The sequence below is a fragment of the Melanaphis sacchari genome, unplaced genomic scaffold, assembly GCF_002803265.2.
Source record: "Melanaphis sacchari strain LSU unplaced genomic scaffold, SCAv2.0 Contig79_pilon_pilon, whole genome shotgun sequence".
Classification (NCBI taxonomy): domain Eukaryota; kingdom Metazoa; phylum Arthropoda; class Insecta; order Hemiptera; family Aphididae; genus Melanaphis; species Melanaphis sacchari.
In genome coordinates this window covers 885,717-913,705 of record NW_020271559.1, presented here as the reverse complement: position 1 = coordinate 913,705, position 27,989 = coordinate 885,717, and the positions used below count along the sequence as shown (strand labels likewise).

Sequence of the window (27,989 nt, the reverse complement as noted above, 5' to 3'; positions counted from 1 at the left end):
AAATCTCATCCATTCTTTGACAGTACATTAATAATAAATTTCACTAAATAATTAATATTCAAACATACAACTAACATATATTTACTATGATGTTTAATGATAATGATGATATCGAACATGTTTTCAAAGTATATTTTAACTAAAATTCCGCACACGTCTCTTCGCAGACGAGTGGTCTTCTGAATAACCCCTATGATTTCCCTATTCGATCTTTATTATTCGTGTGTATTATTATTATTATTATTATCGTTAATACTATAAATAATATTTTTACTATTACTAGTATTTTAATATGGATATGGGCCTGCGAAAAGCGATACAAACAAGATCGCGCGCGTTTACAGTCAGTGGCGTATTTAGATATTTTAACACGAGTGTATGTACTTCTGATGATGATATCGTATTGAAACGTTATTTTAGGTAATACATTTATTTTTAATTGATGTTTAATTATATGGAATGAGGTACTCAAATAGATGATTATTTCTTACATCGTTAATACCGGGAAAATACAGAGATAATTAAAAAGGCTTCGGAGCCAGATTTGTCTGCTTCGTTGGCGCCTCCTCACATCTTACGCCACTGATTTTCACATACATTTCATCTATAAATATTATATTATATAATATGTATATAAACGCCCAATATTAAACGCACGTTTGCCTACATAGGTTTATTAAATTTATAAAATACACACTTGTGCCGGGATAACCATGTGGATCCCGCGAACAGTCTTAAAATCATTATATTATTATTTTTTTTTTTCTATAAGTTTTTGTATTTTATTATTCTCGCAGCCCTCTTGCTCTCGTACTTCTTTCTGTTGCACAACCTACAGCTACCGTAAAATACACTAGTGACACGTACTCTGATAGTTTTTCAGCACATTTAGTTTGAGATTACCTCGTTAAAATAATGCGATAAGTTTAATATACGCATACGGTAAGTGAGACAAATCCACAACGTAACCTCACGCGGGCAAAATAGATTAAACACGCTTTAATTTTCAAGCTACTTTTTAAGTGTTATATATACGTACAATTAAACACGTATAGTTTATTTTTTCCATATTCAAAATGTTACCAAAATTATTGAAACGAAAATTATAGACGACTCAATCAGATATACTTGATCAAAACTCTTAAATTGAGATGGCAATGTATGTGATAATGTTCACCGTGGACAATTCCTCTAGTAAACTTTAGAAATTAATGAATTATTGTTTTCTTTGGCATTCATCATCGTCAACTGTTGAACTTTGAAAATAATATGTTTTTTCGCGTTTCTGAACAATTTCAAAAATTCAATTATTAAATAGAGTATTTTGCACATTAGGTCTGAATATAATGTGTATCGATCATTTTCGAAAATATTAATACGAGAACGTTTTTAACGTAAATAAATACTAAATCGTATTGTTCTTCCAGTGTCTGTAGCTATTATTCTGAACGGTACAATCAACGTGCTCAATCGTACGATAGTAGCCTGGCGGGGGCGGGAGTGAAAAAAAGGGTCACGTCACGAGAAAAAACCCGAAAACAATAGTGTATACATGTATAATATAAACGTAATATGCGGTAACCGAGGCCGGTCGGACATCACATCACGTGCGGAAGTGCGGCGGCTGTCTGCGAGTGTTCCACTTGCACTTGAGTATCCGCACGTAGGTCATGCGGAAAGTGGCGTTGCACAGGGCGTAGCACACCGGGTTGATGGTGCTGTTGATGTAGCACAGGTAATAGAAAAAGTCCCACATTCCCTTCGTCACCCACTCCTTGTTGCTGTCGGCCTCGTCGCCGCCGCCCCCGTCGTCGCCCCCGGTGGCCGCCGTGAACGGTTTCAGCAGCACCAGTATGTTGTACGGCGTCCACGTGATGATGAACGTCAGCAGTATGGCCGACAGCGTTTTGGCCGCCTTCCGCTCGCTCTTCTTCTCCTGGAACTTCTTCTTCTTTTTCTCCTTGGCCTGGAACGCGACCCCCTGCGCCCGGGTCAACTGCTTCGGTTGCACGATCTTCGCCGCGTTCAGCGGCAGCCGCGTGTCCTGCGACGACGGCCGGCGCGATATCGCACCGCCCGCCGCGCCGTGCCGCCGCGTCTCCTCGTAACACCCGTGATACTGTTTCACTGTCGGCGCGTCTTGCAGGTCGCTGTCGCCCGGCAACTTGATCACGATCGTGTACACCTGCACATATTATTATCGAACGTGGCACGAAAACACCACGCGTTCATATTATTATGATGATAATTATTACTTTCGATGTTGTCGTTATTTTAGTAGTAGGCATAGTTATTATTGTCGTGTTTTGTAGAAACGATTAGTTTTGAGGTTATTAAAGAATCATTACATTTATTTTGGCATTTTAAATTAGTATTTATTGCGCATCGATACATGTAGGGCTATTGAATAGTATCAATATCTATAAGACAAAGGTATTGGAAAGAAAAATTAGATTCAAGATATCTGCTGCAAATATCACTTTTAAAGTTATAAGACCTTATGCCATAAAGCTTATATACATTTTTAAAAGAGGAAATCGTTTTTATAGATATATTGTCATTAGAAGTTCGTCTCATTCGAAAAAGCGACTTTTTAGCTATGTTCTCTGAAAATATTATATACCTATTTGACATTTATTGATTTATACCCATTTTAATTTCTATGTGACCATGTTAGTTTATAAATTTACTTCTCAGATTAGATTATAAATTGCGAATATAGCTGGTTAAATATTACGAAATAAATAATAAAAGAAAAATCGAATAGGAAAACTAATGATATTATGTTATATTACATGACCTTCCATATATTACATCGTACAATTTTGACAATGTTAATATTTTAAAACTTTAAATTTTCATAAACTCATAAAAACATCTGTTTGTTATCCAATGTGAAATTCAACAAAAATATTTTTCATAATATTGTATACCCTTTTTATTAATGCTATTAGATAAAATAATGTTATATAATATATATATATTATAAATTATTATAGATTGTTGGTGCACGTATTGGATATTAAAATACAACCTATAATAAACTCATTGATAAGTATAATATGGATTTGAATTTAAGAGGCAATTTTATCCTGAATACTAACGTACTGTTTTATGCATAAAAAGTAGGTTTCAAGAAATAATGTAAATTCAAAATTTTCAATTTTTACGTTGTAATATTAACTGTATTTATATATTTATTCTAAAATGTAATTTTGTTTATTTTCAATGTATCTATAGACATTTTATATTATTTTCTTTTTCAGAATTTTCAGGAAATATACAAACACGAGATAAAATGTATATTATGTAAAACAAAACAATACACGTTTTCATAGAAAAAATGATACACTTGCTAATAAATTTGTGTAAGTAAAAGTATCTACGAAATAATATTATAACACATCAATGTTATTTGCTACTGAATTATAATTATTTTTTAAAAGGTTTTAAGCAATATTTTTTTTTTTTAGCACTTTTTTTATTAATTTTATTATTCTTATGAATTATTTTTAAAATAAATACTAATAGCATATTTCTTTTTAAATTTAAACTTAACAGAAATATTGAAATTACATTTAAATTGAATATAAATAAAGCAAATTATTTGGCTTGTCTATATTACATTGGATATTATATTGATTTTATCTTTATTATAAATACCAATACATCTATTACATTATAAGAAAAAAATAGGTAAAGCAGCTTTTTGGAACCAACAACCTTGTTAATACCTAAATCTATTTTATTTTAGTATTTTTTTAAACAATTTATGAAAAATTTACTAACAATAAACAATTTAAAAATCCGATTTTATTGTTTTTTATATTATTTTACGGGTCTTTTTGCTTAATTATTTTTTTTTAGATTTTTGGTGCTTTAAAATCTGTACTCTATTTGTGATAAATTATCGCGTACTTACCGAATCGTTGGACAAAGACCGGTGGGTCAGTCGGTTGTTATTGTTGACCGCGTGGTAGGATTTTATAGGCGTCGGTGTTGTGGGCTGCTGCTGATGTATGACGTTTAACGACGTTGACCTGGACACAGTAGTACCGTAGCTTATGCCCCCCGGCACGTCGCTAGGCGTCTGGTCGTCTTCCTCGTCGTACTCGTCGTCGCGGCCTGAGTGCCACCAGTCCACGCACCAATCGCGCAGCCATGACCACGTCAGCAGGCGCCTCGCTTTCTAAAACACCACCCGATCGCCATCATGGTTGGTTGGCGTATAATTTACGTTATTTACGTTTATAGAGTATAATAGCCATAGATAGGATTTGGAGAAGTATTAGGAGTGTATGAAAAATAATCGGATGGCATTACCACTCAAGCCGTTGTCAGAAAAAAATTAAAAATAGTATTTAAATTTGATTGATATACATTATTAATACATTGTTACTTTTGAAGCTTAAGTGAGTAATGTAAAAATACGTATTATACGGTTTTAATCCTTATCTACTTAAAACCATATAATATACATATATATATAATAAATTACGGTTGGTATATTAATAAATATTATAGAGGAAACAGAGACAAAAAAAAATTAAGAATTTATTCTTGAAAAACAATTTAGAACTCATTATATTTTATTATTTAAAACTAAGTGTTGTACCACACAAACGTCACTGTTGGCTAGACCTCATATTCTCAACAGCGGAGACGCTTTTTTTTTTTAATCACTCTCATATTTTCTATACACTTGTTTATTTCTTTCCTCGACACAATTACTTTCTGTCGTAAATTGTTTACTTAATATTTTATAAAATATAAATTGAATGAATTGAAATTCAAATACAGCATTATAAAATCACGCTGTCATCTCATTTCAAAAAAATAGCCACATAAATCCGATCATAAGATCTCTCACTCATTGCTTATAGTACTGATAAAAGCCGCGTTATTGCTCTTATTGGTCGTTTTGTATAATTTTTTTTTCAAACAATATGATACAATTTCCAATTACGAGTTTACTATTTTTGAAAAACATTAAATAAAACACAAATTTATTTATGTTTTCTGACATTACAGAAATCCTTTTGCCGAGCAAACGGTTATTATCACGGTCCCTGTGGGAATTCGTTAGGTTTCCGTTCCCGGACTAAGCCACCGGGTCGGTCCAGGAGGAATGCTCGCGGTCAATACGCGCGCTCTAGGGTCAGACTATAATATGCTCTGTATAGACTCGCCGTCTCGGGAATTGCTTGCATTCAACGACTAACAAAACGAATTATTTCGGGCTGCTCCCTGGAACGTCTAATCGGAAGTAAAAATTTCCACTTGACAGTGGATCTTAGTAACGCTAGCTAATTTGACGGTACGTATTTTTATGGTCACTTATTTGTGCTTTCGAGGATATTTTTTAGTAAAATTTTATTTTTATTTAATAATATAAAATAACATTATGTCATTACTCATTACTTTTATACTTTTATCTTATGATTATATGAAATGCAATCCTATATCTTGGTATTTTCCAGCATTTTCATTAAAGACATTTTACACGAAATTTCCTTAAAAATATTAAAAAATGTACTAAAAGAAAATATTAATTTATTAATTACTATGAGTTTTTTAACTTTTCATCATAAAATATTAAAATATTAAATATAATACCCATAAACGCGTGTGATATTACTTCTCTACAACAGAAAATATATTGTCTCATTTTATATTGATATTTAATTTGTCAAATAAGTTTATAAATACCAATGAACACTGAGAGTACGCTTTGCGCAACGAACTGGTCTCATACAATTCTTGCCGATCCAACGAATTTACTTGATTCGACTCCGATCGTATGCGACCCCACGATTCCTCGTGTTGATGATCGCTAAAACGTATAAAACATAAAGTATATGTATATTAGTACCGAAGAAAAACGATATTTATGTTGTTTTCTGCGTTCTCACTTGTGTGGTTTGTTCATGGCTTGCAAATTAGGCAAGTCTTTTTGTCTCTTTTTTGTTTCTCTGTATATACGGAAATACAGAAAACACATCACCGTTACCGGTACATAAAAGGCAGCAATGGCCGTACCGAAAGTAATGTATTGATTGGTCAGTATGAACTGTATATAACACTGAATTTCGGGCACGGTCCGACGACCTTCTATGATCGGCCACAGATAAATCCACGGTGGCCATAAGCCGAGCGAAATGATCCATGCAGCGGCTGAAAATAAAAATCATATTAAGTGTAATTATTACTGCAAGTTTGATCTACATTGTATGAGTCGTTTACTTCAAGCGTTACGGTGAATGCATTTTAAATATATAATATCATTATCGTGGTTTATTATTATGAGGATCTATGGTTTTCAACACTAACGAGAAACCGATTTAACAGTTTGTTAAAATCATAGGTTAAAATAATAAAATCGCTAAATAAAATCTCAAAAAAACCTCTTAATTAAAAGTGTTTATTACAAACAACTCCATACAATTTATTTTTAAAATAAATATATTTATATAAATTATAGGTACTTAAACTGAATTATAATAATTATTCGTAAATTATTAAAATATTAATACTGCAACAGTCATTAGACAGACAAACAACAAAAATACATAAAACAAAAAGTTTTGTAATATTTTTCACATCGAGTATAATTTAAAATGCGCAAAAACAGCTGCATCAATTCACTGCTATCGAATAAAAATAACTATATGTTAATAATGTGTTTTTAACTTAAGTAGGCTAATTTTTATTTTTATTTTTACTCTGTTATTCAGAATACTTATTCTTATGAAAGTTTGCAAATCAAATAGTTTTAAATATTTTAATGCATATATTTCTACGATTTTATTGTGTTATGGTTTGTGTGAATATTTGAAATTGTTTAGTGCTTTTTCCCTGCAACCGTGCTAATAATACGTAATAATGTATCGTATAATATATTACGTTTAGCTGTTCGCTACTATATCTATCAAACGCTGTATATTAATCAATACATACTTAATAACGACATCCCCATCATAGTTTATAATCCGACTAGCTACATAATAATATATATATATATATATATATTATATTTATTATCTACTATCCTGTGGAAAATATTGTCATACAACAGTCTTCCGTTACTCGGCATTATCGAATCATCTGATAGTGTCTGTATAAGTACCTATGTCATATGTGTATAATACGCGAATTCGACAACACTTGTTGGAAAAGATTAGTGGCAACGTTTATAGTAAGTAGTAACCTACACAATACCATTTACAATTTACATTATTCATAAGGGACCTATAATATTATGATCGTATTAAATTACATAATATATGTTTTAAATATTTACTAGTTTTACACACTTGGTGATCTATCTATCAATGTATGTACAATATTATAAACTATTTACGATAAAATACATTTTAATATACTACATTTATCAAAAATTTCAATGATAAATTACTAAAAAAAAGTTTTTAAATACGTGAAAGTTGTAAGTATATAAGACAGATAGCAATTTATCATTTTAAAACAAAAGAATAAGGTGGACGAAAACATCAATAAAACCACAAATAGAATGATTATTGTTTATTTTTACATGGAAATACATGTATCGATAAAAAAAAAAACCATGTGTTATTAAGTTCACTTATCTATTTTATTTTAATCATTATTATGAAACTAAAATATAATGTTGCTTATAGCTTAAAAAAAAACTCGGCAATGTTGCTTTGCTCTATGTTAAGAAGATTTTGAAGTACATTTCAATTTTATATAACTTTCTACTGCAAGATTTGTGTGCTAACTTTATCAGTCAAATACTCAAGAGATTAGTTGTGGTTCTGTTTAATATTTAAGTCCTTAAATGTTATTGGGGTGGTCCGTTGGTGCTCTAAGAAGTTTTATGCAGAAAGTTATCTTGTTGCCTTATATAATACATTTGCTCGTTTTATGTTAGAATATGAAACGATTATTTGGTCTCCTTACACTAACATTCGAAAGATAAATCAGGACTAGAATAAATTTCTAAGCTTTGTAGATTTTCTCCAAGAATTTTACACCTCCTTGTAATTTTTTTTTTCAAGGCCTAAGTCTGGACTCTATAAGAAAAGTGCAATATTTTTGGTACATTTTTTAACAGAAGCTGCTAAGTGCTAAGTGACCATTTTAATCCATCACGCAAACTATCGTATTTGCCATTCAGATACGAATACCTAATATAATACAACTAAATTACTTGACATATTTTATTTGCCGTTAATCAAATCAACTTTGAGATGAATGCTTCTTTTTAATTAGAATGATATGCAATAGTAGAGTTTCTAATCAATAGTATTTAGATCATTATTATATTTATATTTTATATAAATGAAATATTTTTCGTTGGTAAGCGCATAATTTAAAACAACAGATAACCAATTGTACCAACTTTTTTTTTAATATTTTTAAATAAAAATTAAAAAAGTTGTCCAAAAATTGAAAAATTTGAGAAAAACTGAAAAAAAATTTTCTTTAGGAAAAACAACAATTGCCATGTCAGTTAATAATAATTGTTTTCTATTAAGTTTTATTCATTTTTTTCTCTGTTAATAATCTTTATTATTTTTTTATCTTTAATATAATTAAAGGTGTATAAATGATAACAAAAAACTATTGAACGTTTATAATTCAAAATAAAAATAGCAATTGTTTATATTATTTATTTTCCATCTTATATTAATATTAATATTGTATTAAAATTATAAATGTACAAATGACTTAATGTTTTAATTTTATTATTGATGCAAATATAGTAATTATATTATACGCAATTGTATTTTTTTTCAAAGACCATAATTTTTGCATATGTATTAAAAACTTTTACAGCAATATTTATCGTTAAACTGCGATGCAGTATATTTTATTGAAAGTCAAACTAATATTTGTTATTTTGCTTTGAAAATTCAAAAACTTTTTATTCAATAACTTACAAAAGTCATAATTAATAATATAAAAATTATTTATACCTAGATAGAAGTAGACCGTATTAGAACCAGAGATGGTTGGAAATGTGGGTAGCAAATCCTATATTTAGCTTATATAATATTTAGTTTTTACATTACAGATGGTATATATTATGTATGTTGAATGTAGTGAGCAAAATCGTTGTGTGTCTTTCTCACTATATGCACATGCGTACTTACTATATTATAATTTACAAACACATAACTACATAAGTATAGTGATATTTTAATTAGTTTTTTATTGCTATATATAACCATAAAAATATAATATTCTAGAGGACATATAAATCATTTTACATATTATTTCTTTATGAGTTTGGGGTGGTTTTATACCCTCTCTTCCCCGCCAGTACACCACTGCAGTGTAATGCATTGTAATAATGTAATATAATCACTTATTCAACGTCCTTCAATAAGTACTTAAAGTGCCGAACCCAGGACGAATAATATAGCTCGGCCGTTTAAAGTTTATACGGCTACCGTCATAGTATCATATTATGAACGCGTTAGTACAAAAAAATTGTAAAAAATAACGATTATTTTGTAGGCGTGCACTTACATATGAACAGCAACGCTTTGCCTTTAGTCCTCTTGGCCCTGTATGTCAGCGGCCTGGTGACGGACAGGTACCTGTCGAAGCTGATCAGCAGCAAGTTGAGCACGGAAGCGTTGCTGGCCAAGTAGTCGAGCGCCAGCCAGCCGTCGCACACGTGCCGGCCAAACGGCCAGTAACCGAGTATTGTGTACACGGTGAACAGCGGCATGGATATGAGTCCGATGAAGAAGTCGGCCATCGCCAGGCTAAACAGGAAGTAGTTGCTGATGTTCTGCAGCTGCTTGTCGATCTTGAACGACACCATGACCATTATATTGCCGGACACTGTGACGAAGCTGAGCATGCCGGACACAAGCGCGATGAACACCGTCTGAGACAGCGTAAACCTGGGCTGCGGCGGTCCGTCGTCGGGCACCCCCGCGACGGTGCCGTTCGAAACCGCGGCCGCGGCTGCCGACGCCACCGTCGTCCACGCATGGGCTGCTCCCGCCGCCTGGATTGACGACGATGACGTCGACGCGGTGTAAAATGCAGACAACGCCGCCCGAGCCGCGAGCGCGTTCATTACGCGGCCATTCTCGTCTCCATGGTGTCTCCACAGCGGGCTAGGCGCTAACTGCAAAGGCCATTACCGTCCACACCGCTGCCGCCATTTCCACCACTTCCGTCGCCACTATCGACGCAGCAACCGCTGCTGCCGTCGTCGTCGCAGCAGTAGTCGTATTCACCACCAACGCCGCCGTCAACTCTACCTCCGACGCCGCCGCCGCCGCCACCGCCTCCTCCACCGCCACCGCTACGTGTTTTCGTTTCTGCCCCTAAAAACAGATCACAACATTGAATTACTTATCGTCGATTCAAATTTTATATTACAGTTCAATGCTATACGTCTATATGGCATATCTATATAGATATACCCATACAACTAACTTTTCAAGTAGGTTACCTACTCTCAATATCACATAAATCTCTAAGTATGTTGTACGAGTTCATAGTGATCGAATTGTAGGGAAGAGTGCGCAGAGAGGGACTCCCCTCCTATTTTATTTTTATTTTGCAATTCTAACAATTTTTTTTTTTTATTAAAACGAGAGGACAATAAAAACTACACCCGAAATAATTTTTCTTAAAATTTAGATATAAATTGCTGATAATTTTACAATTTTGAATATTTTTTTTTGTTATTTATTAATAATATTTTCATGTTTTTAAAATGCTGATATTTATTATTTTTTTATTTACTACTGTAACTGCAACATAACCCAAGTAGGTATTGCTATTAAAACGGATATTTTAATTATTTAAAAAAATTGTCATTTTTAGTGACCAAATGTATAAAATATATTGGGAAAATTTGAGAAAATTGAGTGTACTTTCACAATCACTTACATGAATTATATTTAGAATTTATATGTATGTAGCTAAAATGTAATATTTAAAAAAAATTAATCTTGTCGTGGAAAGGGGTATGGGGGGTAAACCTCCTACAAGCTTATATTAAACAATTTTACATTTGAAAAACAGTTTTTAAATCATTAGATTGTGTTCCTCTACTTTTTTCCTCCAATTCAAGTACTGCAATTTCAAATTTTAACACTATTTAGTATTTTTTTACGTATTGTATTTATTTTGTCTTTTTCAAGTAGGTATAGCCGGTATAGGTATTTCCATTATATACGTCAGATTTTCTACAACAAATTCAAGGGACCACAAGGAAATGTGTTCCTTATTTTTAACGGCAATAAAATATGTTCTCATATTATTCAATAGAACAAATAAAATTTATTTCCGTGAAAACGTATGTAATCAAATGACGACAGCTACATAACATAAAATAACGGATATCATAAAACAGATTCAAACATTGTATTAATATTGTTTTAGAATATATAACTGCTTTTTGACGGAAAATCTCCAAAGTTTATAAAAAAAAATTTAAAAAAATAGTGTTATCGAAACATAAATAACACAAAATTTGTGTATTTTTTTTCTTTCTTTTATTTAAGTACACCGCACAAAGCATATTGATGGTATCTCTTCGAATTTATACTTAATTTTTTTTATTAACCTTTCTCTAGTCAATATTATAGATTATTATTTGTTTAATAAAATTTAACGAGTCTCGTTTATGTGTAGAGTTTAATCATTTTTTGTAATGCTATAATTTCGTTATTATAATAACTTAACAGTATATTAATTGTAATTAAAAATCTCATAAAAATAAATTCTTGTCGACAAAACTGCTAATTTGATTTTATTTTTCATTTAAATATTTGGTTTTCTGAGATAGTGATCAGGTGGCTTTGTTTTGAACGTTTGCGAGTAATATAATATAAAAAAATGCCTTAAATCCAAAAGTATTTTGTAAACATTCGTGATACCTATATGTATGAATATATATAAATTATATGTATACCAAACAAATTTCAAGATATATAGATGTAGATACTCTCTTATACTATCTCTCACTCTAACAGTCTTATCCTTCCAACACTAATCTGAGTTATATTTAAATCACAGAAATTTAAATAGAATGAAAATAAACTGAACAACAATAATAAATAGTTCCTTGTCGATTTAATAACAAATAACAGTCGTAAATACACATCAATATGGTATTATTAAACGCCTTATAAATTATAGTTTAACAATATTATTTTAATAAATACATTGTTATACTGTTTATAATGATATTATATTTAACGTGTGCGCCAGGAGTTGAAGGATAGGAAAGGTAGTGTGTTATTAATTTATTATATGTCACGTACGTTGTTAAAACGCCCTCCGCATAGCAACGATCAATTTACTCTCGCGAAAACGTTAAAAAAAATAACCATATTATACCATAGTTAAAACTTACAATTTGTATAAAGGGTGATAAATTTAAACACAAGACTTATTTTCTCAGACGTTTTTTAATGGTTTTTAATTTTAAAAATAAATAACACATCTGTAGTTAAAATAGGTACGATTGTTATAACTTATAAAACGAAAAAAAAACATGTAATATTTTGAAAAATGGCAGTTCAAATTTGTGTTTAAAAAACATTTATGTCAATTATATAACCCAGTGTAGCTATGACCTATATACCGATACATAGATATGGGTATACGTTGAAAGTATATTACTCATGTATAAATGTATAATATTATAAATTTCTTTAACACACATTTAATATTACCAAAAAGAGATTAGTGCCTTGTATAAAACCACATTATGCATAAAGCTACCTCACAATTATTTTTTAAAGCGAGTAGTAATTTGTTTTATGAGACCACCAATTTCTTAAACGGTACACTAAAATGAATCGTTTAATATCGTTAATATAAAAAGAAACACGCTAACCTAAAAAAACTCTCATGTTCCGAGAGATTTCGTGTAATTTACGTTTAGAGTGATATTTTATCATTAAATGATACACCTATCTGACTACCTATATATAGTACGCATCAGTGTATACAAATTACAAAGTACGTGTATACATTATACATTTTATAATAAGTACTCTCGAAAATGTATTACACTAGTGTATTAAGTGAAAAGATTAATATAACTATCTCATTATAATATTACTCTACGTCAGAATCTTTGCGTGGTAAACAGTGTACAGAGCATAAATCTATAAATATGTAAGTACATATTATATATATAGTATACCTGTATAAATAACGATAATCAATTACATCGCTTAAGATTTAACGATTCTCATAATTTTTTTTTTTTTTTTTTTTTTTATTGAACTTAAGCCCGGCAACTAGGGCCATTAGCTGTTTGTAAGGGTTACGTTGTAGGTTGGTACGGTAGGTTGTATTTTTTATGATTGTTACGGTTGATAGCAAACACGTGTATGTGTGGCAAGGTTTTTAACCACTATGATCCCGAGTGGTCACCCATCCGGGAGCTAGTAGCTGTGGCCGTTACTTACTCTCAGTCGCATTCCGCGACTGGTAGCAGCCAACGCGCCACGCCAAGCCACAGATTCTCATAATTATATAACTGAATAACATATATTATACATGCAGAAAATAACTAGTGCTTGCCTACTGCAATAATACAACGTATATCCTATCACAATACATCTAATATATGAATATATTCCTATCCAATATTATTAATAATAACATGTCGTTGTAACATACGTCACGTACGATGATATAGGTGATATGCGATCATACCAATGATACGGTGGCATATACTTATAACCACTACACTTTCAACGTTTTGAATGTTTTGAATAACAACTGAAAACAAGACACCGTGATAAGTGAATATAATAATACTATATTTACACTATACACGACAAGTTCGCATGATTTAATAATGTTATAGCAAAATCTATAATAATGCTAATAATAATAATAACAGAAAACAGTAAATAAATAAATAAATAGTTAGACTACAACTCATTATGCTGGTTACCGAGCAATCTATTCTAACTAATCACTAGTATATGATATCTTAATAAATTATATGATTATTAAAAAAAATATACAAACGCATACAACTAACAACTATTAAAATACCAAAATGTATTATCCGACCTGAACATGTAACATTATAATATTTATTTAATAACCTGCGAGTTTATACATTCTGAATATATTTTGTATTAATAAATACATTCTATTTGAAAGAACGATCGATCATGTTTACAAAATATAAACGTAATCCGGTGATGTCTAATCGATCAAAAAAAGAGAGAAAAATAAAAAATTTTGATGAATTTGTAATAATATGTACCTATTGTACATACAACAAATAATTTAACTTTAATATTATTCATAAAACAATATTAAAAATTGAAATTATATTTTTATTGTTGATTTACAATTCTAATAGTCAAATTTCGGATGCGTGAACAACTACTATAAGCATTTGAAGGTCCCTCAAATGTGATTCTGTGACTTTTGATTGATTCATTTAATTTCAGGGAACTTTAAATAAATAATTTTATGCACTCAGCACATTAAAAATAATTTCGGAAAATTAGTTTATTAATAATTCAATATTTGATTTTTATACATTAAAATACTATGGAAAAAATTTTGTTCAGAAATATGAAATTTAAAATAAATGTCCTCTTCATTCAATAAAGTTTAAAACTTACAAGATAATTACGATAAAAATTAATAAATATTTCATTTTTTAATGACTTAAAAATAATATAATAACAGGTATGTAAAGAAAACATTAACTATAATAAATATTCTTTGATATAAAAAAAAAAATCATCAATTTATTTTTAGAGAAATATTAAGAATAATTATTCTTTTCAATCATGAATATGAAATTCGATTAATAATATTATACATTTAGATTCTTGATATTGAAAAAAAAGTGAGTTATTATGAAAATAGAGGAAGGAAGATAAAAATTATATTACCGTGTAAATGAGCTTTAGTAGATTACCGAGGAAATGTAAACAAAACGGAACCATTAATAAAATACCATGACCTCCATTTTAAGTGTAATAATTTCACTTTCTGAAAAATATAAAAATTAAATAATATCTCATGTATTATGTGTTCATTGTTTGGGTTTATGTTAAAATTAAAAAGAGTACGGAAATTTGTTTTATTCATAAAATATAATGTTACAAACTTTTGTATAACTCACTTACACAATATTTTATCATGTATTAATCATTGAAAGCTTACCACATATAAGCAATGTTGTATACCTAGGTTTGTTGAAATTTAAATTAATCTGTATAATAAATTATACAATTATTATTTTACATATATATTATATAGAAAAAATAACTTTAAAGATGACTTTTTACCACGTATTTACATCAATCTATCAGAGGCTAGTATAGTGTCATGAATTTAAACGTTGTCATATTATTTAACTACGTTTTAACACTAGATACCGACTGTAATTCAATTTATATAAATGTATTATTTGTTAACCATTATATTAATTGAAATACAATATTTTGATTCTGTACTTTCGAATATTTAACAATAATTATAAAAAATATGATTTAATATTATACAATAATTAAGAAACGAATACATACATATTATAAGTAATATTTTTAATATAGATAATAATAGATATTATGATATATAATATAGGTACTTATTATTATTTTTTATCATAACAAAATATGTAAACACTATTAATTTGTATTCAGAATTTAAGATATTTATTATCAATATTATTTATTTTTAGACTTTGAACATATACGATTATTCTAACAAAACTAAGAATTTCTAACATATTTTGATAATATATTTAAATATAATATGAAAATAACTAATAACTATGTACGCAAATTACTTTTACATTAATGAAGCAAGACTTGTCCGTAATTTCTCCTGTATTCTTGAAACTATTGCGTACCAACCAAAACGAACAGTTTAAGAATAAATTTAAATTATCTCTATGAAATAAGTAATAAACTTTATAAATAAATAATAATAATTAAACTGAATTTTTAATAAATTAAGTTAGACTTAGGTACAATAAAATATTACTGTTAGAAAAATAAAAATAATGCAATCAGAAATATTTCGTAATTCCTTGATACACACATGAATACATGATGACAAATAAAAAATAAGACCATGTAAAATAATAAATAATTGATTATTTCTTTAAAAACCTTATATGCTATTCTTTAACATTATGAATCAATTAAGCTATATTTAATATTTTAAAAAATTGAATAACTACACTTTTTCTATTACTCAATTAAAAAAAGCAAATATTCTTATAAATACTTGATTCTTATTTAAAAAAAAAAAAAAAAGGTAGCAAGTAAAAGTGTAAAACCATTTATTAGGAAGAATGTTGTTACAAAACTGTAAAATAAGAATTTAATTTAAAAGCAGCTTTATTTTTTTTATTTTTTTATATTTTTTTAATAATTTTCTCAATGCAATGTTACTTTGTACGAGTAATATAGTTACCCCGTGAGGGTTGTCTCGGAAATACGCTTCGCCGTTTACTTTTCCATTATGCGTATATTTTATTCCGGCGGCACCTCTTATATCAATTTATATTCACAAAGAAAAAAAAACAAACAGCCAACCAAACTCAAAATATCCGATAAGATCCACGCTCAGAAAATGAATAATTTATTTTAATATAAAAATAATACGCTTTAATTCAAATTATATTTAAATAGGATGTTTATCACCTTTTTTGCGATAATTTTGGTACGTATTATCATTAAATTATTTTTATGTTAAATTTAAGATTAATAAAAAATTGTGTAACGTAACTAACAACCGTACTCAATTTTAATTAAATTGAAAGAACATACTTAGTAGAAACCTAGAAAAGGAGAAAAAAGATACCTACATTAACAGACTGCATTAAAATTTTAAAACGTAGCTGTTTTTACAATACATATTATTATACACAGTATACACTTATCAGAATTATATTAATTGAAACGAAATCGAAATTAAAAGATTAAAATAGGTAATAAATATTATTTAATCCATTGACTATTGAACAACAGTTGTCAATTTCACATGATATCATCGTAAAATTAATTAATTTCAAGATTTACCGCATGCGTTGGTAAAATATACCAACATCAATTATTTAAATATAAACGTAACGCAGTGACTGATCACCAATGTAAGTGATCAGACTGTAATTAATTATATTATATAAGTAACTACATACGTATAGTATAGGTAGTATAATGTATATTATCGTACAGCGTTGAACGAAATCCATTGCTTACATATTATAATATAACGTTATAGTTATAAAACTTTTATGATGGTACATCATAAAGAGGTACATCCTAAAGATCACTTATGCGCTTGCACTGATCATGCTTAACAATTTAAAGTTTAGATAAAGGAGCTTTCTTAATACCCGCCTCTATTGTACTATTTTGTTGTTGAAATCAATACGAAAATAAGTTATAACGTGTCGATGAAATATTGTTCGACTCAACCTCCAGGTAAACAATGGGACTATTTTATTGATGAACAAACACAGTGGATTGTTGTTTTTGACAATATACTTTGATTTATAACCCAATGCAATTAATATTGAAAATTATCCAATTCGAAAACTTTTGCATTACCTACTTAATATTTCCAGTAAAATTAATTTCTTACGATATACACATCTATGTATTCAATTACCTATAAAGTATTATATTATCTTTAAAATACAATTCAATATCTAATGTAAAAATGTAATGAATTATTGGGAAAAAACAAAAATATAAACACCTATACTAAGTGCCTAAAATAACCTTAATAACTTTTCTAATACATAAGTATTAGACTTAATTCAATATTTTTCAATATGTTCTACAAAATAATAACTTAAAGTTATAATATTAAACCTTTTCCTGTTCATATATAATAATAAGTTCATACATTTTGTTTGCATACTCCATATTCAATTAATGTTTTAATAATAATTAGTTGAAGTACACATTTTGAGATAATAATTATTAGTTTGAAAACGTGTCATAAAAAAATACGGATACTTTTAAATAAACCAACTGTTGAACCAATTAGTTGAACACAAAACCAACATGTTTTATTGGTGCTAACTAGCAATAGTTCGTCATTATTCAAAAGCTTAATAATTTAATATACAAATAATAAATTTTTGAATTGAATCAATATTCAATATTTTATAATTTTTAAATGCCACGCCTTTGAAAATATTATTTACCTAGGTTGTCGAAGTTATGAATAATAAAAATGAAGAATACAGTAAAAACTGAAAAATATATCATTTTGAAATGTACTTAAATTTTAACGACTTTAAATACATTCTATAAAAGTTCCAATAACACCTTTTTATATACCTACACATAGTGAATTTTAACCAAGCTCGACCCCCAGATGCTTACATTTTACATTTATTAGATTCTATTTCAGATAATAGATCAATTTCTTATAAAATTACCAACGGTACTTACCTATCTATTTCCCCAAACTTTAATTTAGATGTTAGTTTTTTAATAATACAATAATAAATCTAAAAATGCCAGTAATAAACGTTGAATTATATGAATGTCGTATAAACTTTATCCCTAAAAATAACCTGTAAATAATATAGGGAATATGATAAGCTTCATTACTTCTAATATAAAGCTGTGCAAGTAGAGTAAGACATTGATTAATTTTTAGGTAACATTTTGATACCTACGTTTTAGATGTATAGGTACAGGACGAAAGACTTAACGGTGTAGTGGATACCAGGCTTTATTTTGATGAACCGCACTTTTGTCGTAATCCTCGGTAAATAAGCGAAGCGTTTTACCTGACCGGAAATTAGTCTTACAAATATACATAGGTATACAACTTATTTCACCATAATTCACTGAACTATACGCCATTATTAACACACGCTCGTGGAAGACGACGACAATGCGAAAACGGTTCGACAGACGTGGAGGAAAAAATTTCTAACGACTGCTGAAAACGTCATTGCTGTTTTCCGTACACAGAATACCATAAACAAACGTAAACCGTAATCGTCGAGTGTACCTATACCGCAGTTCCCGGAGCCGACTTCGCTATACTTCGGTCAACGGTTACTGCCGTAATGCCGTCCATATGCGGCCTATGGCTTTATGATAACTGCGATAAGGCACGGATTTCACATTAATATACTACACCGTCCGCATCGCGTCGAAGTCGAAATACATTCAGCTTATTGGACGAGAGCGTTACAACGACAGTTTACGACCAACGTGTTGAGTTTGCACGAAAATACACAGCGCGGTGACGGCACTTATAAGCCATATTTCCACTGCGAAACGTCGGCAACGCGATACGTTGTAATATTATGTTCAACTCTACTTACACGCGACACATTACATTGGAGTGGAAACCCGACTTCGTCCGTCGGCGGATTACCTAGATATTTTTCATTGGACAGTATTGATAGAAAACGGTGGCTGCCGATCGATTTCTCTACGTCCGTGATTAATATTTTCCGCGTCGCCACACCGTCTCTTCGTGTTTGTGTTACTGCAGCTCACGAACCCGTCGAACGTCTCGTACAGCGCAATGCGATCTTCCGGCGAAACACAAGTCTCGGGTATGCGCGCGTATGTCTACGTATATACGAGTCTCATCACTTCCGGTCCGACGAAACGCGTCTTGCGAGGATCGCGAGCAAAAGGCGGCGCGTCAAGTAGGTTAGGACTGACCCGCATCAGTCTGCACTCGTGGTAGTAGGTATGTATTTATTTACAGATTTCCGTCGCACATATTTATCCTATATAGTGCAGTGTACGCTTTCGTGACGAAATATTTTCTTCAATGGTCTTCCTGCAGAAATTATAAATCTTTAAAACGAAACTTGATGTGTGAATTTAATACAATTTAAAACATAAACCTAATATCTATTCTGATAAGCTTTCTGTTTGTACCCATTCGCTGGTTATTATCAAAATGTTCGTAGTCTACGAATAAAAATAAATAAAGTAAAATGTTCAAAACCATCTTTTTTTCACATAATAGTATAGTTCTTACAGAAATATAGTTACACAATATTTTTTTTTGAAAATGAATTAAATTTCACTCGGTTTAATATATTCAGATAAGATAGAGACCAAAAAACTAGTGCCCTTAGTCGTCAAGGAAGAGTTCCTGTCACTATTAAAATACATTTAATTCCAAACTACTTATAATGGATGCTTCAAGCATTGAACAAGTCTTCATCAAAGTTTTAATTAATATTCTTATAATTATATTTACTACTGAGTATAATATTCTCATCAACAGCGATTTACAGTTATGATACAACTACATCACTTCTTAGTTATGGAATATTTAAATAACATTATTATATACTAATTTTAAATTTATTATTTGTGGTGATAATAATATTCCTTCTCTAAAGTAACTAAATTGATTTTAAATATATTAACTTCCTTTTATTCTAGGTAAGAAGCTCTCACATTGAAAATTACACATTTAGTTAAATTTATTTAGACTTAATAATATTATTAATTCATTTTAAATTTATAAAAAATAATAAATGCCACTCAATGTGTTTTTATACATTTCATAAATATACAAATTATGCATACTCTAATAATAACAACAAACTAAATCTGAATTATCATTTAAAGATATTTATGTCTTACTTTAACTATAAATTTAAATTTTCTGAAACATATTGTGTTGTATAAATAATCAAATATTTGACTTCGTTAAGCGTCACTCGTCAGAGTTATAAATTTCAAATTGTTTAAACTTCTACAATGCACTTTAGTTGAATTTTTATTTATAAACTTTTTAATTTCAAATTTAAACAAAATTAGATGTTTAAATGAATAATAATGATTTTAGTTATCTTGTTTATATTTAAAAATATTAATTATGGGTAAATGAAATTTTTAAAGTATTATTTGTCATATTTTATACACACAATGACATTTACAAATGCAACATTTTCAGCAAAAACTAATTCAATCATCCGTATTACCTACTAAAAGTAAAATAAATTACTTTAATAGCAATAAAATTATATCATAAAATATACTGCTGACAGATAGTCTTCACCCAGAATCGTTTTTCATGTATAATGAATAATGATGTTATGTATTATGAAATGCGAGAATATTTTATTATCTACTACGGCTCATTTTTATTGAGAATGTATATTTAGTTAATTTAACAAATTTACTGAAATCGATTCCTAAACTCGAAAGAAATAACAAAGTTGATGTAAATGAATGACGATAAAATTTTCAATTCTATAAAAGAATCAGAACTGTTTTCTGAAATTAAAAATGAATACGAAAACGTAATATATAATATGGGTATAATTGTCATATAATGTACCTTCATAATTCCATGATTGAATTTATATAATATAGTTAATATATAAATTAAAATATAAACATAAAAAAAAAAACAACACGGCATAAAACTAGTGACAAAATATATTTAAATTTGTCCAAACAACTAAATATCACAAATTGTTATAAATATTTATGAAAATCAATAAAATGACTTTAATATTATAGAATTATGGAATTATTACCAATAGCTATACTACTTTCTCTGATGGTTTATTAATAAAATTGTACACATAGTATTATGCGAACTCAACAGATGTATGCTTCAGACAGTTATTAATTGATACATTAGTTATAGTAACATAGAGATAATTTATTTCAGATGAAAAATATTAAAACTACATAGTACATACCTATTTGACAAATGTAATTATTCTTATATATAAGTAAAAGTCTCTGATCTCCATTTCTCGTTATCTAATATGCTTATATTATTTTGTATATATTCGCTTACTTTGATAGAATAATGTAACTATATTAGAATTTTATATAAATATAATAATATTTAAGTATTATTATTCATGCTTGTATTATAATAATTTATAATTTATCTCACATAGATATTATTTAAATGTCTAACTATATTATCAATTGCCACTATGCCGCAGTTACAATATGTTTGGGATCTATACGCAAGATTATAACAAGAAGTCTAATCTAACCTTACCTAATCCACTACCACAAAATGATTATAATTTATAAATTAATTTTTTAACTATACATAATATATCATATACAATACCGATACTGGTTATTTTTTATTAAAAGTAACTTTTATTTTTTTAATTTTGTAATAAAAGTAATTACACATTATTTTTTTTAAGTTATCTTAAATTCTAAAATTCTTTAATTTACTTAATGAAACCCCTGTGAAGTCATAAACTATGAAAATTAGTTTTTATCACATTTATATTTCGATTTCAATAATTTGACTGAATATAAATAAAAGGTAACTATAATATTTTTTTTTTTACGAGTGTACGTACAGTGAAAATTTACCCATTATTCGCAGTAAAAGAAATATCAACACACATAAGTATTTTTACAATTTTTCTAGAAACTAAAAACTATTAACCATTATGAGATTAATAAGAATAAAATTGCATCTTCTTTTAAAAACAATATTTTAATTGAAAATTATTATATTAATATTAATGGTTATAAATTAAATCCGTTAAACTTCTATTTTTCTTTTTTTAGTGATCACATTATGATCATAATATTTAATTTGATAATAACAAAAAGTTTTTACTTAATAGATCAATTAATAAAATAATAACAGCAACCATAATATTAAAAATAATCACGATTTGTGGTTAAGAATGTATAATCATGATCATTCAATTTTATCATTTGTATACTTCTGCTTCTTAAAAAAACTTAGTTATCAACAACTATTATTATAGATAATTATAATATTCCTTTCCCCGATTAATAATGATAGTAAATTTACAATAGGTTTCTTAAAGCATAAACGCAATTCGAGGAGGGGGGTCTTGGTGGGACTTAGCATACCTAGTATTTTAATTGAAGTATTAAATTCTTCATCTAATATACATAAAATAAACATTATTTGAAGAAATAATTTTCTTAAGTTTAAATATCAATTCATTATTTGTTTGTTTTCCATAATAGATATCGGATCCATGTACGGAATAATAAGTGATAAGTTATAACATTTAAATTTTTCTAGAATAAAGTTGATAGTAAAGTATTTTTAGTACTGGTTTTTGTTTCTTCATCACTCCAAGACATTACATAAAATACTTATATTTCAATTCCCACTTTTGCTATTCATAAATCATAATACTATTGCTAATTGGTATACGAATTTAATAATTCATAAGTTATAACACGATCTGTAATCGAAAAAACTTGTTTTTAGTTTTGTGATACTATAATTTATAATTTAAAATATTTTATAACCAATGCCCTGCAACATGTAAAAGATTATTCTCAGCAATATAGAATATTAAAAAATGGTTTCGAACTTCCATGAGTCAAGATAGATTTACTAATTTATCAATCATTAATGCTGAACGAGATTTTTCAAATAAATAAATAGTCCAATGAACTAGTCCTGAATAAATATGCAATTTCAAATCAATGGTTACAATTATAAAATGTATTTAAGTATCTAAATGTTGTTATTTGTTTTATTAAAATATTTTTCATATTAAAAATAGATGTATTATAATACATTAATTTATTAAATGTTGGAGAGTGGGTGAGTAAAAAAATATATTTAGTAATATAATATTGCATAAATAAATATAATATATAGATATTTAAATAAGTAGTGTGGAAAGCATGTTTCATTTAAATATGTAAAGTCTCTCCGAGTCAAAAACTGAAAAAGCACCTATGCCTTAAAGTAAGCTAAAAATTATACAATTTAAAAGATAGAAGGAGGCCTTTAAAACCTAAGGACTGAGTAAGGTACACATCTTGCACACCCGGTAGTTGCGGCACTAAATAGTCAATCTACGTTATACAATAACATTTGTTTTAAATCTAATGTTCAGTGACAAGGATTATCCTAATAAGTGCGTTTTGAAAAATACTACTTAATCATAAACAATATTTAGGTGTAGCATTATTTAACGAACACCCATTTATAGTTTTTACTAAAGTTTTATCTTTGCATTATAATATATAATTGAATAAATATATTAAAATATTAAAATAATAATAATAATAATAATAATGTGACTATACAATTAATTTAACGAAAAACGATGAGAATAACCCTCATCGAAACTCATTTAGTCGATATGGCGCGTTTATACATGGTTTATGATTATATAATGATTGATTCGCGCACGTTGACACATAATAGGTATTAAATTATTCGCTATAATATTACATAGGGTGTAAATCATCTGTAAATATAAAGGGTTATTTAAACACTGAGCAAAATATGTATGGTAGGAAAAAATTCACATTTTAAAAGCATATTAATTAAAAACTATTAAGAGTTGATAGGTAGATAAAATGATCAATCAACAAATATAAACATAAAAAATTAAATCAGTATAAAATATTAAAGTTAAATGTAAGATATAACTTAAACTTTTCCAAAAGAAAATTTTCAAAATAGCTATTGATTGCATTGTTAAACAATTTATTATCTAATGTACAATATTATATTTATATATGTACTTACTATGTTTTTTGACATATTTTAAAAATGTATATGCATTAGGTAATAAATAAAATATTTTAAGAGACAATGTATTATTATAATAGGTGGTGTACCTACAGTTTTTATAGTTTATACATAATGTTCGCTCTCAAATTCAATGTGCAATTAATTATCTCGACTGCAATTATTATTCACTTTACATAAGTACTTTTATTTATAATGATGATATATAAACTGAACTATTTTATAGAGATTGATCGAAACGAGTTCGAATTATAGTAACCATGGCGATTCAATTTTTTATGAAGATCGTAACATGAATTTCTAATCACTTCATATAAAGCTACAATAGTAATAAATAATAATAATATATTATACCGGTCACCCGGTTCTTTTCGACAAAATAACGTATAAATTATAATCACAGAGCAATGCTTTCCCAACAATCACATTCCCAAAGATCTCAAAAACGCTCATTTCTTTACGTCAAAACACATAAACTACAATAATAATTATGTACATGATATCGGTACGTATTATAATATTATAAGTCACCACGTCATTTCGCAATCGTCGTAGTTTTGAGTAAACGCCCGAGAATGATAATCAATAACGCACATAAATACCTACGTAATATAAGCACGCGAATATTACTGTTATTATAGTACTAGGTCCAGGTAATACAACAGGTGCGACATCAAAGATCAACAATAATCTATAATATTAGTATATTAAATCTGACAGCAAGATTACGCAGTGGCCCTGGGGATTTATGTGTACGATTTCTGAATAATGAATAAATATATCACGAGCTTTTAAAATATCAACCACGTACAGTGTGATATTAAGATAAATAATGGTGTAAATATTGACTATGGCCAAAAAGACAATGCGATTTAAGATTTCCAGGATAACTAGGTATATTACGTATATAGTGGTATAAATTACGACAAACGGCGGTGGGACGAGTACTCTACGGTGAAAACTATATATGGAACCATTAGAGTGCACTTATACTTAATACTTATATAAAAACTCAGTTGTAAACAGTGGTGCCTACGTATCAAGCACTGAAATTCTGCTGGTTCTATACGACACCTGGAACTCATGTACGCTCGTGGGGGAGCCGTTCTGACACATTAAAAATACACAACTCATCACAAAGTCATGTTTTTTATCATTTGTGCTACCGTGATAATGTGTAAAAAAAACGTAAAGTTAGAGGGCCGTTGTATGGAATCGTTCAGCGCTTTGATATTGAAAAATTAAAATCTAATGAAACATCGCCCCAAGCGTCTACGATTAATCGTATTATTATTATATTTTTTTTTTTCGTGGGGGGGGGGGGGGGGAAGTGGTTAAAATTATAGCTACACTGGTTCTCGTGGAAAACTCGTGGGCGCTGCCTAACGCCTTAGTCGGTTAGAATTCGTGGCGCGAAATCGCAATGTGCGAGCATTGCGCTAAACGATATTATAGGAGGTGTACGGATCGTGCTTACGAATTAACGTCGCGTTATCACCGTCGTCGGAACGGACGGAACAGTGCGTGTGATAAAAACTAAAAGCCAGTAAAATACGTGTGACAGACGCAAACAGTGTCCGCCGGACATTCGGCATTCGAGGCAGAACGCGCGTGTCGGACACGCGTCATCATCTGCGGGCGGTCAAGCAATCGCATGTGCCCCTCTGCCGTGCGAAAACGGGGAAAACTCGTTTCGACGACATTTTACAGATAGGTACCTACGTGCGGATTGGCGCGTACGAATCGCGGATGATCTCGATCGCCAGCGGTGTGTATAGATCCGGAAACCTGCGGCGGCGAGCGATCGATCGACGACGACCACCACGGGAGAGAAAACCGGTGGAAAAAAAACGGTCTCTCGGTCGACTGCGTGTGCACGCGGCGTTTCGGTCGGAAAACCGTCGTCCGTCCGACGATGCCCGCTCGGGCGCGACGACGACCGCGTGCAAATCGACGGTTTACAATATTACAAACGCGCCAATACAAAAAACAACGTCGCGCGCTGCATATTTATATATATATATATTTATCTATTTCTATAAATTATATCAAAATACTACGTACCCGTTTACACACACACACATGATATTACACTACAACACAATAATATAGCTACGGTCTCGTGTATAATATTCATAATTATTTATAAACACGCACAAACACATAAATATAAATGCAAACACACACACACATACACATATATATCTAACACTACATTATATTTATATGTATATATATATACATATACATATATTATAAATTACGCACACGTGTATATAATAACACACACACTAATGACGAATACCTGTGCAGTTGTGTATTGTGTACTTTGGTAAAAGGGCACATCGGTCACACGCACGTGAATACACTGACTAATTTTGTAATTGTTGTCGTTTTCGTTGTTATTATTACTATTATTATTATTATTATTATTATTTTTATTATCGTTGTTATTGTTATACTACTAGCGTGCGCCCGAGAAAAGTCGTGTCGTGCTCATGCGGCGGCCGCTGGTCCGGGACTGTGGAAGCTGTGCGAGCAGTCCCGCCGGCAGGTCAGGGGGCTCATTGATTTTCGGCACCCGTTGTAGTCTCCCCGACCCCCCTCCTCCCGCCGCTCCACCGGGGCCACGCGCGCCCGTCACCACGCGCGGGTCACATTGCACCGAAGCAGAACGCTTCACGCCCAACCAATCGCCGAGTGCATCGATTCCGAAAAATACGCCCCGGTGGTGGCATCCATCCCCGGATCGGGGCGGTGTAGGAGGGTTGATCTGTGTGTGTGTGTGTGTATGTGTTTGTGTTCGAGGAGTGTGTGGACTACCCTCGCGCCTTGGACGCGGTGACAACGAGAAGAGAGCGTTGTTGTAGTAATATAAAATAATTATCGTTCCGGGAGGGGACTGTAGCAGGCAGATATCACCAAGTCGACCGGGAAATGAAAACAATATGGCACGCTGGCTGCTGAAAACAATATTGTTTCGCCGGCCGTTTATTTATAGCCGACTAATGTTCCCGGTCGGTGAAGACCGCGTGTCATTTTAATGCCAAACATTATCTAAACTTACCAATAATATTATATCGTTATGAAACACATTTTTATTGTTGTTATAAAGGCACATTTTCACTAAGGCTTTATATACAACCATATGACTGTCTTCAATCGATTATGCACATTTTCGCTATGATACTTTTGGAAAGTCATCAAGTTAAAAATATATCACCTATTACAGTAGTTAAGGCAGTGTAACTGCCTAATATTTATATCATCATCATTTTTACGTGCCCATACGACGCAAGACATTAAAGTAGTGAAATAGCCTATACTAAACGCCGTCATTGGTTTCGCTATTGAATACTGTCTACTGTCGGCTACAACGGGCACGTAATGATACGATACAGGTGTTGAGATGTATGAACAGTTTGAAAGCAATCAACGTCCATGCATTTTTGGTTTAATGTGTACTCTGATTTACATTAACTATTAAAATTGTATTTAAT

General features: G+C 29.9%; 1 protein-coding gene across 2 annotated transcripts; it reads right to left on the bottom strand.

Moving 5' to 3' along the window:
* Positions 1–74: 74 nt before the first annotated feature.
* Positions 75–26,994, bottom strand: LOC112601555 (muscarinic acetylcholine receptor DM1). Of its 2 annotated transcripts, XM_025349246.1 has the most exons (7): positions 26,795–26,994; positions 13,651–13,752; positions 9,514–10,328; positions 5,913–6,174; positions 5,710–5,833; positions 3,923–4,189; positions 75–2,185 (listed from the first exon to the last, which is right to left on the bottom strand). In XM_025349246.1, exons 3-7 carry the CDS (start codon positions 10,073–10,075, stop codon positions 1,604–1,606), a joined length of 1,797 nt encoding a protein of 598 aa, XP_025205031.1. In that variant the 5' UTR covers positions 10,076–10,328; positions 13,651–13,752; positions 26,795–26,994; the 3' UTR covers positions 75–1,603. The 2 variants fall into 2 exon arrangements, with proteins under 2 accessions (XP_025205031.1, XP_025205030.1); XM_025349245.1 differs by lacking the exon at positions 13,651–13,752.
* Positions 26,995–27,989: the final 995 nt, after the last annotated feature.